This window comes from Archocentrus centrarchus, chromosome 5, assembly GCF_007364275.1.
Source record: "Archocentrus centrarchus isolate MPI-CPG fArcCen1 chromosome 5, fArcCen1, whole genome shotgun sequence".
Classification (NCBI taxonomy): Eukaryota; Metazoa; Chordata; class Actinopteri; order Cichliformes; family Cichlidae; genus Archocentrus; species Archocentrus centrarchus.
The window spans coordinates 1,752,024-1,764,536 of NC_044350.1; the positions used below are offsets into that span (position 1 = coordinate 1,752,024).

A 12,513-nucleotide genomic window follows, 5' to 3' on the forward strand; every position below is an offset into this window, starting at 1 on the left:
TCTGTGTTTTGAAGAAGAGCTCTGAAAATGAGTTGGGTTTTGGCTGCAGCATGAGCACTGTGTGTGTGTGTGTGTGTGTGTGTGTGTGTGTGTGTGTGTGTGAATAGCTCTGCCAGATGATGTGTCAGTATGGATGTGGGTCAGAAAGGGAGTCAGTGTTGAGGGAAGCTGTGTTTTTTTTGGTCTCTTTTTAAACAAGTGGCTGCCTGCCTGCCTGCCACCCAAACGCAGCTCCTCTAGATCCTATTAGACAAGCTGAGTGTGGCAGCCAGCCTGCAGTCTACAGTGATTACTGCTGGCGCAGCATTGTTTGAATGAGACAAGTGAAAATATATGAACCACCTTCTCTTGCCAGCAAAGGACCTGTTAACCCCAATACACAGTAAAAGGAGATTCAAGACTGTTTGAATCTGTGGTGGCAACAGAGAATATAGTGAAACTGAGATGTTTCCTTTATTCTACATTCCTCATTCAAGAAACAGAATAAATGATTATGTTGTATATAGTCTGAATCCTGAGCTTTCAGTTTACATTTTTATTATTTACTCAACATTTAAAACTTGGGCATGTTGATTATGAAAATCTGACAATATGACATCATATGCAAGAGTGAAAATAAGGAAAAGCAAAATGTGTGCCCATTAAAGCTGCAGGTGCTGACATAAAGCTAGTGGCCCATTACAGTCCAAGCACAGGCCTTTGTTAGGACATTAAAGATATCCTCCAGTTAGCAGTCAAACTATACCGACTTCCTGTTGTTCTTGCATGTAATGCAATGTAGTGTTTGGCATTGGCAGAAAAGATTTGTGCAAGTTTTTCATGGACGCAACCCACATACTCAACTCTGATGATCAACCCACAAATGCATTTGCCTCACAAATGTGGCTCCATTTAAGTGGAAATAAACAGGCTTTCCATCTGTGTAAGATTTATTGCAAAGAAGCATTGTTACAGCAAAGAAACAATCAACAAAACACAAATTTCCTTACTTTTTGTGCTAAGATTAGTAACCCTCGTGCCATCTTCTCTTAGCAGTAACATGTGTGTTTGTTTACATTAAAGCCAGTCCTTGGTTGAAGGCCTAGATGTAGTTTTCAGAATTTCTAATGCAGTAATTGAAGGCTTTAGAGAGCTGCATTGTTGCTGTGAGGGTTGTGCAGTGTGCTTGGTGGCCTGATGCTAAAAAATGACATTGGCAGCACTTTAGGAGTGAAATGCCAGGCAGGTCAGTGAACACAGGGAGCCAGGACTTCTCAGTGGGAGAATATCAGCGACAGCAGGAGAGGGCTCTGTTTGGTAACCCAGCTTCTCTCATATCATGTCCCTAAGGTTTCAAACACAAGACCACATTACAAGGAAAAACCTTTGTATCTTAAATGAGATTAAAGCTTCAAAGGCAGATGAATGATCCACCATGTCCCAGTCCATGTTCAATAGGAGACATATCGGGACTGAATGCTGGCCATGGAAGTGTCTGGATGTACTCTTGATCCAGAAAGGCCTGCACTACTCTTGGAGTGCTAGGGTTGGACATTACTGTGTGGTGCTGCCACAAGAATGGCACAAGTACAGCTTGTAGCACCTCATCTCAGTACCTCTGTCCAGTCAGATTTCCACCAAGAGCAATCAGACCAGAGATGATGCTCTCATGAAAATGCAAGACTGCAGCAACAGCTCGAACACATATCCAGCAGCCTGGCCTCAGTCAGCTTCAGACAGTCGTGGCAAGGTGGCAGTTATGACAATGTTGTTCATACTGTCTTTTTGTTTTTGTTTTTTGTTTTTTTTTGGTGTGTGTCTGTGTGTGTGTGTGTGAGTGCGTGTGTGTCTGATACCACTGGTTTGAGAATCAAATGTAACCAAAAACTACTCACAGAATATATGATACTGAAACTAAACTAAATTGAAAACAAAAATCAAAGACAAAATAAAAACTAATTAAAAATCTGAAATTATAATAACTGTACATACTACAATACTTTTACAAGTTACCTAACTTTTCAAATTCACTGTTCTCCTTAATATAGCAAAAAACATAAACAAAAACAAACTGTGTCAATTTGTACATAAAATGAACATACAGGAAGCTTAACAAGAGCACCAGACTGCAGAGACACATTCACAGTAATCAATGCATCGTAGTGCGTTTTAGAGTAGCTAGCATTACCTCAGAGCACTCAGAAGAGGAGAAGCTGCAGCAAAAGCAGAAAAACATAAAGGTAATTTGATTAAGAATGGCTTTTTAACAGTTCGTCCTTTCCTAGTGTTTCATTCAACAACAGCCTAACTGTATCTAAAATGAGCAGGGTTGTTATTGTGTCTCCACTCTGTGTGAGAAAAGCTGCTGCAGTGACAGAAAACTCAAAACTGCTAGTCACCAGTTTGCTCATCAAGTCTGTAGCTAAGTACTTCCTGAGAACTATGATTAACTTAATGTGGGTCTCTAACCCTAAGTGTATTGACTCTGAAGTGTTTATTCTGTTATGCGTACTTTTAATATAACATCAGTTTTGCATTCTTAATTTCATGATTATTGATAATGGTACATTGTGATGATGACACAACAGATGACATTGGACTTCTAGTAAATGTCTTTTTAAATGCAGGTTAACAGGTACTTATTTCAGTCACTTAGTTTTCCTCCAAGTTGGATGGTAAGTAAAGAGAACTCGTTGTGCAGTCAGTGCCAGACTAGCTGCTGCTAGAGAGTGAGTACTCTAAACTGTTGGGCTGCCTGCTTGATAAACAATGTGCTTTCTATTACAAAGAAGATGCAACATGTGGGAGTGCAAGACTTTTTAAAGGCTTTCTTTTGGGATCATCTTTGAAAGGAAAAGAGAGTGTGCTATTGTTAACCAAAACTAGACTTTGAAGATTGACAAGCCTATTCTCATAGTTCTGCCTAGCTAGTGACATTTAGCCTGCTACCATCTTGGGCTCATGGGAAATAGTTACAAAGAACGATATTAAATAGCTTTTTAAATGTTGATTGTTCCCCAGGCAAATTGGATTAGGCACATGACATACAGTATTCTATGTATGATTTTTAGGATTACTCATTCTTTGTGGTTGTTTATTAAGTTTTCTTACATTTGAAAGTTCCATTTTTATTTGGGATCTCTGTCAAGTCAACTTCCTCGGCTGAGGGTGAAAATTGTCCTCCAAAAAGGCTGCGGGATAATCATTTGTGTGAGACACTCATGGCTGTATTTTATAGCACTACACACTACCCACACATGAACATGAGCATACTGTATTCAGACATGAACAGATCAGTGTGAACATGTGAGGATGCGTACTGCGCCGCTCGCTGTAGTCACCCTCACTCGTTACTCATCACCCTGACAGCTACAAGCCGTCAAGAGGGCAAAATTTCAATCTGTCAGCTCCCACATCTCAGCTCTTTATTGAAGGCTGCTTGTCATCACAGTCAGTTCTCAGTTAATGCGTCAGGTTGTTAGAAGGAAATTGGGTTGTAATCCTGGCGATGATTTGACGTGTGCGTGGCTCTTTGTGTGCGTGATTCATGTCTCTTCCTGCAGGAACAAAATGAAGAAGCAAATTTCATGTTTCTAGTTTATGTCCTGCTGTCCCTGTGGTAAAAAAAGTGTGATGCATGATACGTTATGTTTTTTGTTTCTCTGTCATCTGTGACTGAACACTGAACTGTTCACTTCGGCACGTATTTAGAATCCCGAACTTTTTTTTTTTTTGTCAGATTTGACTGGTGGTTACATACTTGCAGGTTTCATGTCCTAGGGACCACTTTACTGGACTTAAAGTTTATTTGGATAATGCTTCTCGGAGGACTTTCCTTCGCATCTCCAAACATTTTAGCCATTTTCACACACGGACTGCAGTTGCCCAACAGCTACTGCTTCAGATACATTCTAACCACAGAGTCAATACAAAAAACGAAAACATCATGGCTCTGGGAATCTGTTCCTTTGACTGTTTTACCCCATGACTCTCTCATCGATTTTGACTCTTTTATGCTTTTGCTCTGTGACTATTACTTAGCTACTCTGTACAGATCCTGGTGAACAGAAGAAATCATGAATAGTTCTCAGTATATACTTTAAGCAACACAGGTAGAACCTTGTTTCAGGACTTTCATGTGTACAGTTGTACCATAAATCTGATTGTTTGGTGCATTGTGGTGTATTAAACAAGCCTATATGGTCATATAAAACTGATACACAGACAGCCGAGTCTTACATTCACCTTCTGAAGATGAAATTTGCCTCATGCAGAACCTTAGGAAACTTTAAAAATTGGTGTGAAGCTTTGAGGGATTTTATTTCCATTTTGATTAATGTTGTAGTGACTCTTAATCTGTACATAGTACAATATATACATAGTGTACATAGTAACAATATCCTGTTAGAGGATAGAGGGGCAAAAATGTACAAAAAAAATCTTCAAGCTTATGGTGAAACAGTAACACGTTGTTAGTCCTCAGTTGCAGCAAACTGCATTCATAAATGGCACTGGTGCATTGCAAAGACACATCAGTAGCAGACTAACAAAATACACCAAAATTGAAACACAACTTTTGATGTTGTGCACCACAGAGCAGGCCATATTACTTGTCAGATAATTCCATTAAAATTGCCTAAAAGGCACTTACACCACAAACACAAACTCCAAATCAAGACTCCAAGATCAGGTGAGGCCTGGCACACAAAGCTGCCTGTGTTGGCACACTGGTCAAAGCAGCCACACCACTACATTTAAGCCTTATTAGTATCCATGTCAATAGAGGGCAAGAATGTTGCTGCATCAGGCTGTAAACACCTTAATGCTGTAAAGTTGGGCAACAGAGGTTGCTGCTTGGTCCTGACTGTGGTCAAGCTATGTGTCCAGATAGATTAGATTGTAATAGTTACTGAACTACTCAACACTGTATTTGCTACCAAAGAAGAGAAATAAAGGCTGTGCTCATGCACCCTTACAATGACATGTCTCTGTTTTTCAATTCAGAGTACATCCAGACTGTAAAAGTCAGTTACTGTCTCAAAACTAGAGATCTCAAGTTTAGGAGATTTGGATTTTAAAAGGCGAAACTAAGATTTGTTTAGCAGCCTGCACTGCTTTTCTATTGTGACCCTAGACACCCGTCCTATTTGCTGCCAACACTGCTGCTGTTTTAAAAAGAGACACCAATGGACACCCTTAAAAACACAAACAAAAAACTAACTGAAACTGTTTGTTTAGAATCTCTTCTGTAAATGGTAAATAGACTAGTTCTTATATAGCGCTTTTCTACTGTAGCTGAGCACTCAAAGCGCTTATCCAACATACAAATGAGAGTGCCCATCTGTGTTCCTCAAATTCCTTCTCTTACTGTGAACATCCATCCATTTTCATCTGCATATCCTGTTCAGGGCAGCACGCTGGCGTGGTGGTTAGCACTACTGCCTCACCGCTAGAATCACATCTAGAAGGTCTGCGTTCGATTCCACCTTGGCCTGGACCTCTCTGTGTAGCCTTTGCATGTTCTCCCCGTGTCTGTGTGGGTTTCCTCCCACAGTCCAAAGACATGCAGTTACTGGGGTTAGGTTAACTGATCACTCTAAATTGCCTATAGGTTAAATTCAATTCAATTTTATTTATATAGCGCCAAATCACAACAAACTGTCGCCTCAAGGCGCTTTGTATTGTGGGTAAAGACCCTACAATAATACAGAGAAAACCCAACAGTCAAAACGACCCTCTATGAGCAGCACTTGGCGACAGTGGAAAGGAAAAACTCCCTTTTAACAGGAAGAAACCTCCAGCAGAACCAGGCTCAGGGAGGGGCAGTCATCTGCTGCGACCGGTTGGGCTGAGGGGAGAGAAAGACATGCTGTGGAAGAGAGCCAGAGATTAATATCAATTAATGATTAAATGCAGAGTGGAGTATAAACAAAGTAAATAAGGTGAATGAGAAACAGTGCATTATGTGAACCCCCCAGCAGACTAGGCCTATAGCAGCATTATTAAGGTGTGGTTCAGGGTCACCTGATCCAGCCCTAACTATAAGCTTGATCATAAAGGAAAGTTTTAAGCCTAATCTTAAAAATAGAGAGGGTGTCTGTCTCCCGAATCCAAGCTGGAAGCTGGTTCCACAGAAGAGGCGCCTGAAAGCTGAAGGCTCTGCCTCCCATTCTACTCTATAGGTGTGGATGGTTGTCTGTCTCTCTGTGTTGGCCCTGCGACAGGTTGGTGACCTGCACAGGGTGTACCCTGCCTCTCGCCCTATGTCAGCTGGGATAGGCTCCTGCAACCTTGAACAGGATAAGCAGAAGTGAATGGATGGATGGATGGATATCCTTTTCAGGGTCACGGGCGGCTGCAGCCTATCCCAGCTGTCGTAGGGTGAGAGGCAGGGGTACACCCTGGATAGGTCACCAGGGCCACAGGGCCAACACATTCACACCTATGGGCAATTTAGTATCACCAGTTAACCTAACCCCAGTAACTGCATGTCTTTGGACTGTGGGAGGAAACCAGAGTACCCAGAGAAAACCCACATAGAACATGCAGACTCCACACAGAAAGACCCAGGCCAAGGTGGAATTGAACCTAGGACCTTCTTGCTGTGAGGCAACAGTGCTAACCACCGTGCTACTCTTAACATTTATAATCTTAAATTATTCATGTCTATTAAAACCTCTTGTAGCTGTGAGAAGTTCCTCTGTTTAACTTGCAATGCAGTAATCTATGTAGAGTATACTGTGAAAACCAAAATGTATTACTTTTTAAATTTTCCATACTGACTTAATTTTGTGACTTTCCTTACTTTAAATCCACTTCATATCCTATTTAGGACTTGGATATGAACACATGGAAGACATTACCATGCTGTTATACTGAGTATTGCAATACTTTGATGTTTCAGTCTCAACCAGTCTCTTTCCTTCTGTTGCAGAAACCTGTTAGACATGGACACGTTCTCAAAGTCAGATCCAGGTAACTGCTTCCTCCATCACACCGATTCTTTTAATCAAATTCATCATTCATTTTTTAATTTCTCATCTGATGTTGTTTCACATCCCTGATGCCTTTTAAACTGCACAATATATTATTCAACTGGAAGTGATCTGTCTCATGCAGCGTTTATTAAATCACTGCCTCGTGCATGTTAATTGTGCACTCAAAGCATCAGTGAGCAGTAATATAGTGAGTGCCTCCCACGGCACTTACACACACAGTACAGCAGCTGACTGAATGAAAAGCTGCGTCCTGGGGATCGAATGGCAAGGGCTCTCAATTAAGTTGGTCCCCAATTAGGGTTACTAGTCATTGGCCCCTGATTGACACTTTGCATTTGCTGGCCACACACGCTGAGTACGAGTGTATTGCAGTAACCTTTAGGAACAACAGCAGTGAGCTGCATCTTAGTGCAGTCTTAAGAAAGAAAAGAAGTAAGAGGGCAGCAACAAAAGAACAGAACAAATGATTCAGAGAACAAAAACAAATATTAAGAAATGCCAAAAGATGATTGAAAATGACTTTTGTCAAGAAAGGCTTCAGCTTACCGGACAAGTGTGCACTTGTATGGAAGCAAATTTTATACTTGAACAAAGTACTTTAGAAAATCTTCTGTCACTGGGAGGCCCTGTCTGTGCATATAGTTGCTTGATGGTAGGACGTATGGTAGTGTGACACATCAAATACCCTGTATGTCAGCATAGTGTGGAACATACCAAAACTGCAGACAGCCCACCACCCAAGGCATTAAAAAAATTGGCAAGAAGAGAGGATTGTGTATTACCCCACCTCACAGCTTCATAATGTAGCTTCAGCTGGACCTGGAATGTCAGCAGCCCCAAGCACATGTGCGATTTGCCAGGTGGGATCTACATGTCTCTGGCTCTGCTAAATTATTTTTATCCCCAGTAAGGATAAAAAATGTATCCTCCCCCTGATTTTTTGTGATGCATTTTGAAAGTTTGCTGTGCAAACAACAAAAATCTGTCAGTGCTCGTGACAGTAGAGATTACATTAGATAGGGTAGATCCTATTCTGTTTTCAGTCTTCCACCAAGGATCATTGTCTCAGTGTCAAAACTACTGCTAATGAAATTAAAGAAAAATCTGAAGGATTCAGATTTTACAGGAGCCTTACCAAAAAAATATTAGTGCTGAGTATCAAACACATACCTGATTATCTACATCAGAATTCCACATGAAAGTTGGAAATGCACCTTCTTATGTTAAGTTGTTGTTCGATTTATGCACCAGGATTGCTGCCTGTGACATCCTGACAGAAACCTCTGCTATGAAGGGAAACCTGACCATTCAGCACACGTGGCTGAACGGTGCTAAGCAAAGGAAATTTAATGCTGGCCTGATTAAATGGCATTTTCCTTCTTAATGTTATACTTAATTGGATCACTTTTTTCTGCAAGAGGAAAACATGAGCGTGAAAATATTGGGAATATTAATCAATTTAGTTTTAAATAAAGAGATGAAAATATTATTGTAAATGCAGTGGTTATGTTTACATTCTGAACTTTTTGAGCCAAAGTTGATAATAATTCTATAAACATCACATTAACAGCAATAATAAATAATCCAACCCCAATTCCAAGAAGTTGGGACACTGCAATGATATCATAAACCCATATTTTATTCGCAATAGAACACAGCAAACATATCAAATGATTAACTGAGACATTTTACTATTTTTTGAAAAATATTAGCTCATTTTGAATTTTGAAGTCAGCGACATGTCGTCCCCTTAGAATAATAAGGTTCTATCTGCATTCTAACCCATTTTGAGATGTTAAATAATAGAACCTTATAATACCAAGTTAAAGCTTGATTTTGCAGATAGAAACTTTTTTGTTTTGTGAGTAAAATGGTTAAAGTTGTATATAATTAAAAAAAAATCTCTTACATATTGTTGATGAACGAATAAGAATATGACAATAAGTCAAGTTCTTCAAAAATGTCAGGTAGAACCTTATAATTCTAATGGGACGATGTCTCAAAAAAAGTTGGGGTGGGGGGGTGGGCAACAAAAACCTGGAAAAGTAAAAGGTACTGAAAAGAAACATTCTGCAAGTAGGTTAATTAGCAACAGGTCAGTAACATGCTTGAGTATAAAAATAACATTTCAGGAGTTTCTTATAAGTAAAGGTGGGCAGAGGTTCACCAATCTGCAAAAACCAACCAGCCAACCAAACTGCATCTACAATTTGTGGAACAATTTCAGAATGATGTTCCTCAACATAAATTCATGATTACTTTGAATATCTCATCATGTAGAGTATGTAATATTATCAAAAGATTCACAAAATCTAGAGAAATCTCTGTGCTCAAGGGACAAGGCTGAAAATTGATATTGGATGCCCGTTATCTTCGGGCCCTCAGGCGGCACCTCATTAAAAACAGGCATGATTGTGTCATGGAAATAACTGCATGAACACTTCCAGAGATCACTTTTGGTGAACACAGTTCGCTGTGCTAACCACAAATGTAGGTTAAAGCTCTATCATGTAAAGAGGAAGCCATATGTGAACATGCTCCAGAATCTCTAAAAAGCTCATTTAAAATGGACTGAGGTAATATGGAAAACGGTTCAGTGGTTAAAAGAATTGAAATTTAAAATTCTTTTTGGAAAACATGGACACTGCATTCTCTGGACCATCCAGTCTGTTTATCAGCTCTCAGTTCAAAAGCTTGCATTGCTGATGGTATGGGGTGCATTGGTGCCTATGGAATTGGCAGCTTACACATGTGGAAAGGCACGATCAATGCTGCAAGTTGTATACAGGTTTTAGAGCAACATATGCTCTCATCTACAGATCTTTTTTGAGGGATGCCTTGCATATCTCAATAAGACGAGGCCAAAACCCCTTACCGCAGCTATTTGAACAGGATGGCTTTGTTGTAGAATGGTACAGGTACTGAACTTGCCTGCTTGCAGTCCAGAACTTTCACCAATTGAAACATCTGGTGCATCATAAAATAAAAATAGTTGGAATCCTATATTAGACAAGAATGGAACATTCTTTCCCCAAAAGTCCAGCAGTGAGAGTACTGCCAGGAACTAGAAAGAGAAAGCAGATTTCTCCCATATTGGCTTCTCTTCATTGGCTCCCTGTTAAATCTAGAATTAAAATAAAAATCTTTCTCCTTCCAGTCTTGTATGTGCCCCACCTTATCTTAAAGACCTCATAGTATCATATCACCCCATTAGAGCACTTCGGTCTCAGACTGCTGGCTTACTTGTAGTTCCTAGGATACTTCAAAGTAGAATGGGAGGCAGAGCCTTCAGCTTTCAAGCCCCTTCTGTGGAACCGGCTCCCAGTTTGGATTCAGGGGACATACACCCTCTCTATTTTTAAGATTAAACTTAAAACTTTCCTTTTTGATAATGCTCACAGAGCTGGTGTTCCCTGATTTATCCTCCTTTCTGACTCTGGTAATAACACAAATTTACAAAATGAGCATCGTTTCCTATCAACTTCCACAGAGCCTAAAGCCTAAAGTGTTGCAACCAAAGCAGTTACCCTTTGCTGGCCATTAGAAAGAATGCAAGTTTAAAGCACTTCCACATTGCCTTTACATTTTAGACCTGGAAGCTAGTTCAATCTTTGATCATGCAATTTACAGTAAAATATAAAGATTAGATTCAATAACTACATGGCTTATGTCTCACCTCAGATGTTTTTAGTGTTTAAGCTACAAGAGAATGAGAGCGCCTGCCTTTCTTGTGGGTTGCCTATCAAGTGTCCAATGCTGGGAAGAAGATGATCCCTCATGTTCAAAAATACCACAAGATAGACAATGACATGACATCACTGTTTGAAACAGGTCATGCTGTAGCCAATTTAAATGCATGTAGCTTGTGTTTAGCTTGGCCCATCATTCCCAAAACAAAGCTGTGTGAATCCAGCATCCACGTGCGTCTTGCAAAATAGATGACAAGTAACTGTTCAAAGCATGTCAGTGTGCGTGTTTGTGTTCAATACGACGGTTCAAGGTGCTCATGCCTGTCATCAAAAGGTTTTTGTGCTTTCCTGCAAAAGCTGTGGTCGCTGGGATGTTTGATAGCAAGTGCATGCAAATGCTGGTGGGTCATATATTCCACAGTGACTGCATTTGTTTGTAGCGTGGATGAAGGATCAGCGAAAAAGCACACACAGCACTAGAAAAAAAAAAGAAAAAAAAAAGAATGTTTTAGTTACATTGCAACCTGACAAAGCTGTGTGAGCTTTTACTGTTTTTTTTCTTGCACAACAAAAAAAATCAAGTCAATTGAAAACAGGTTTGAAGCAGTCGCTTTCTAACTTTAAATCCCCCTCAAGTGCAGGTGATACATTATGTTTACTGTATGCTGCTGTGTCACAAAGAATTGCAGAGGAGAGTTTTTTTTGAATAACTTATATCACAAAAACCTTTTGTCAGTACAGAAAAAAAACTGATGCAAAGCTCTCCCAGAGGGAATGTGACTGGAAAATTACTGCTAACACTTTAATAAGCCTCAGCCTTGTCAATTGAGCACAAGAATCAAAGGGTTTATTATAGTGTTCATGTCACATTGTTCATGTACTTGAACAAGATACATTACCTCAGATATACAGATATAAGATATAAGTCATTGGATCCTTGAAGTGTGACAGGTGTAAAGACCAACGCGCATTTATTTGGTGGTGAAAGTCATTAGATTGACTCATGAAAGGGTGTGACTGACAACAAGGCTGGTTAATACAGGGGGAAATGGATCACATTGTTATTTGCAGCAAACCACAGCTAACTGCTACTGCAGATGACCCAGGACTAAAAGATAGATGTTAATTTGGCCCTGCTTCACAAAGAGGCCCTGCTTCACGACAACACTACGGCAACAATCCCTTCATCGTATGATGCAGTGAACAGAAGGACCGATGACTTCTGGACACAGGAGCGCTTTGACATTTTGCTTTGCCCTTTGGTGTGCCTTGAGCAGACTTTTGCTCTTTGTTTGTTCAGCACTGCAGTGCACCAACCTCACAGGCATGTACACACACTGTCTCATTTGCATACATTAGTAAACTACAGCAGAGCTGATGGTCTCTTAGACTAATATTGTGCTAGCATCATACAAATTCTCTCTGTTCAGCCTCATCTCCAGCTCCTCCTGTCTGACCAGCTTCATCAGCCATTCCTCACATATCTTTGCTTTTCCTAAATGTGTGCTCTTTTCTCCTACTCCCATTCCTTCTGATTGTTCCTAGTTTTAGTTAACTTTAACGGTTTTAGCTCCTCCAAAAAAAAAGTATATTTTGCTGCTTTTTATGACTACTTTTACTATCTCCATACTAGAATACTACTTAGCTGCTTTTTTTTTACTAATAAAAGGCAAATGGAATATACTTATTATTCTAAGTTGTTTATAGATGGTATGTTTTCTTGTGCTTAGGGCATGAGTTGAAATCATGACTCTCATACATCAATACAGCAGCCCTGACCATTCAGAGAATAAATATGCTTTGAGAAAAAAGTAGAAGAGTGTCGTTCCAATGCCGTTCCTCAAGGT

General features: G+C 40.0%; 1 protein-coding gene across 1 annotated transcript in view; it reads left to right on the top strand.

Annotated features, from left to right (window-relative positions):
• The window catches only part of LOC115779880 (copine-8-like), a 196,032-nt gene that overhangs the window by 15,554 nt on the left and 167,965 nt on the right, over positions 1 to 12,513 (top strand). Inside the window, exon 3 of the mRNA XM_030728763.1 lies at positions 6,914 to 6,954. Coding sequence (XP_030584623.1) covers positions 6,914 to 6,954 — 41 coding nt within the window. The remainder of the gene's footprint in view (positions 1 to 6,913; positions 6,955 to 12,513) is intronic.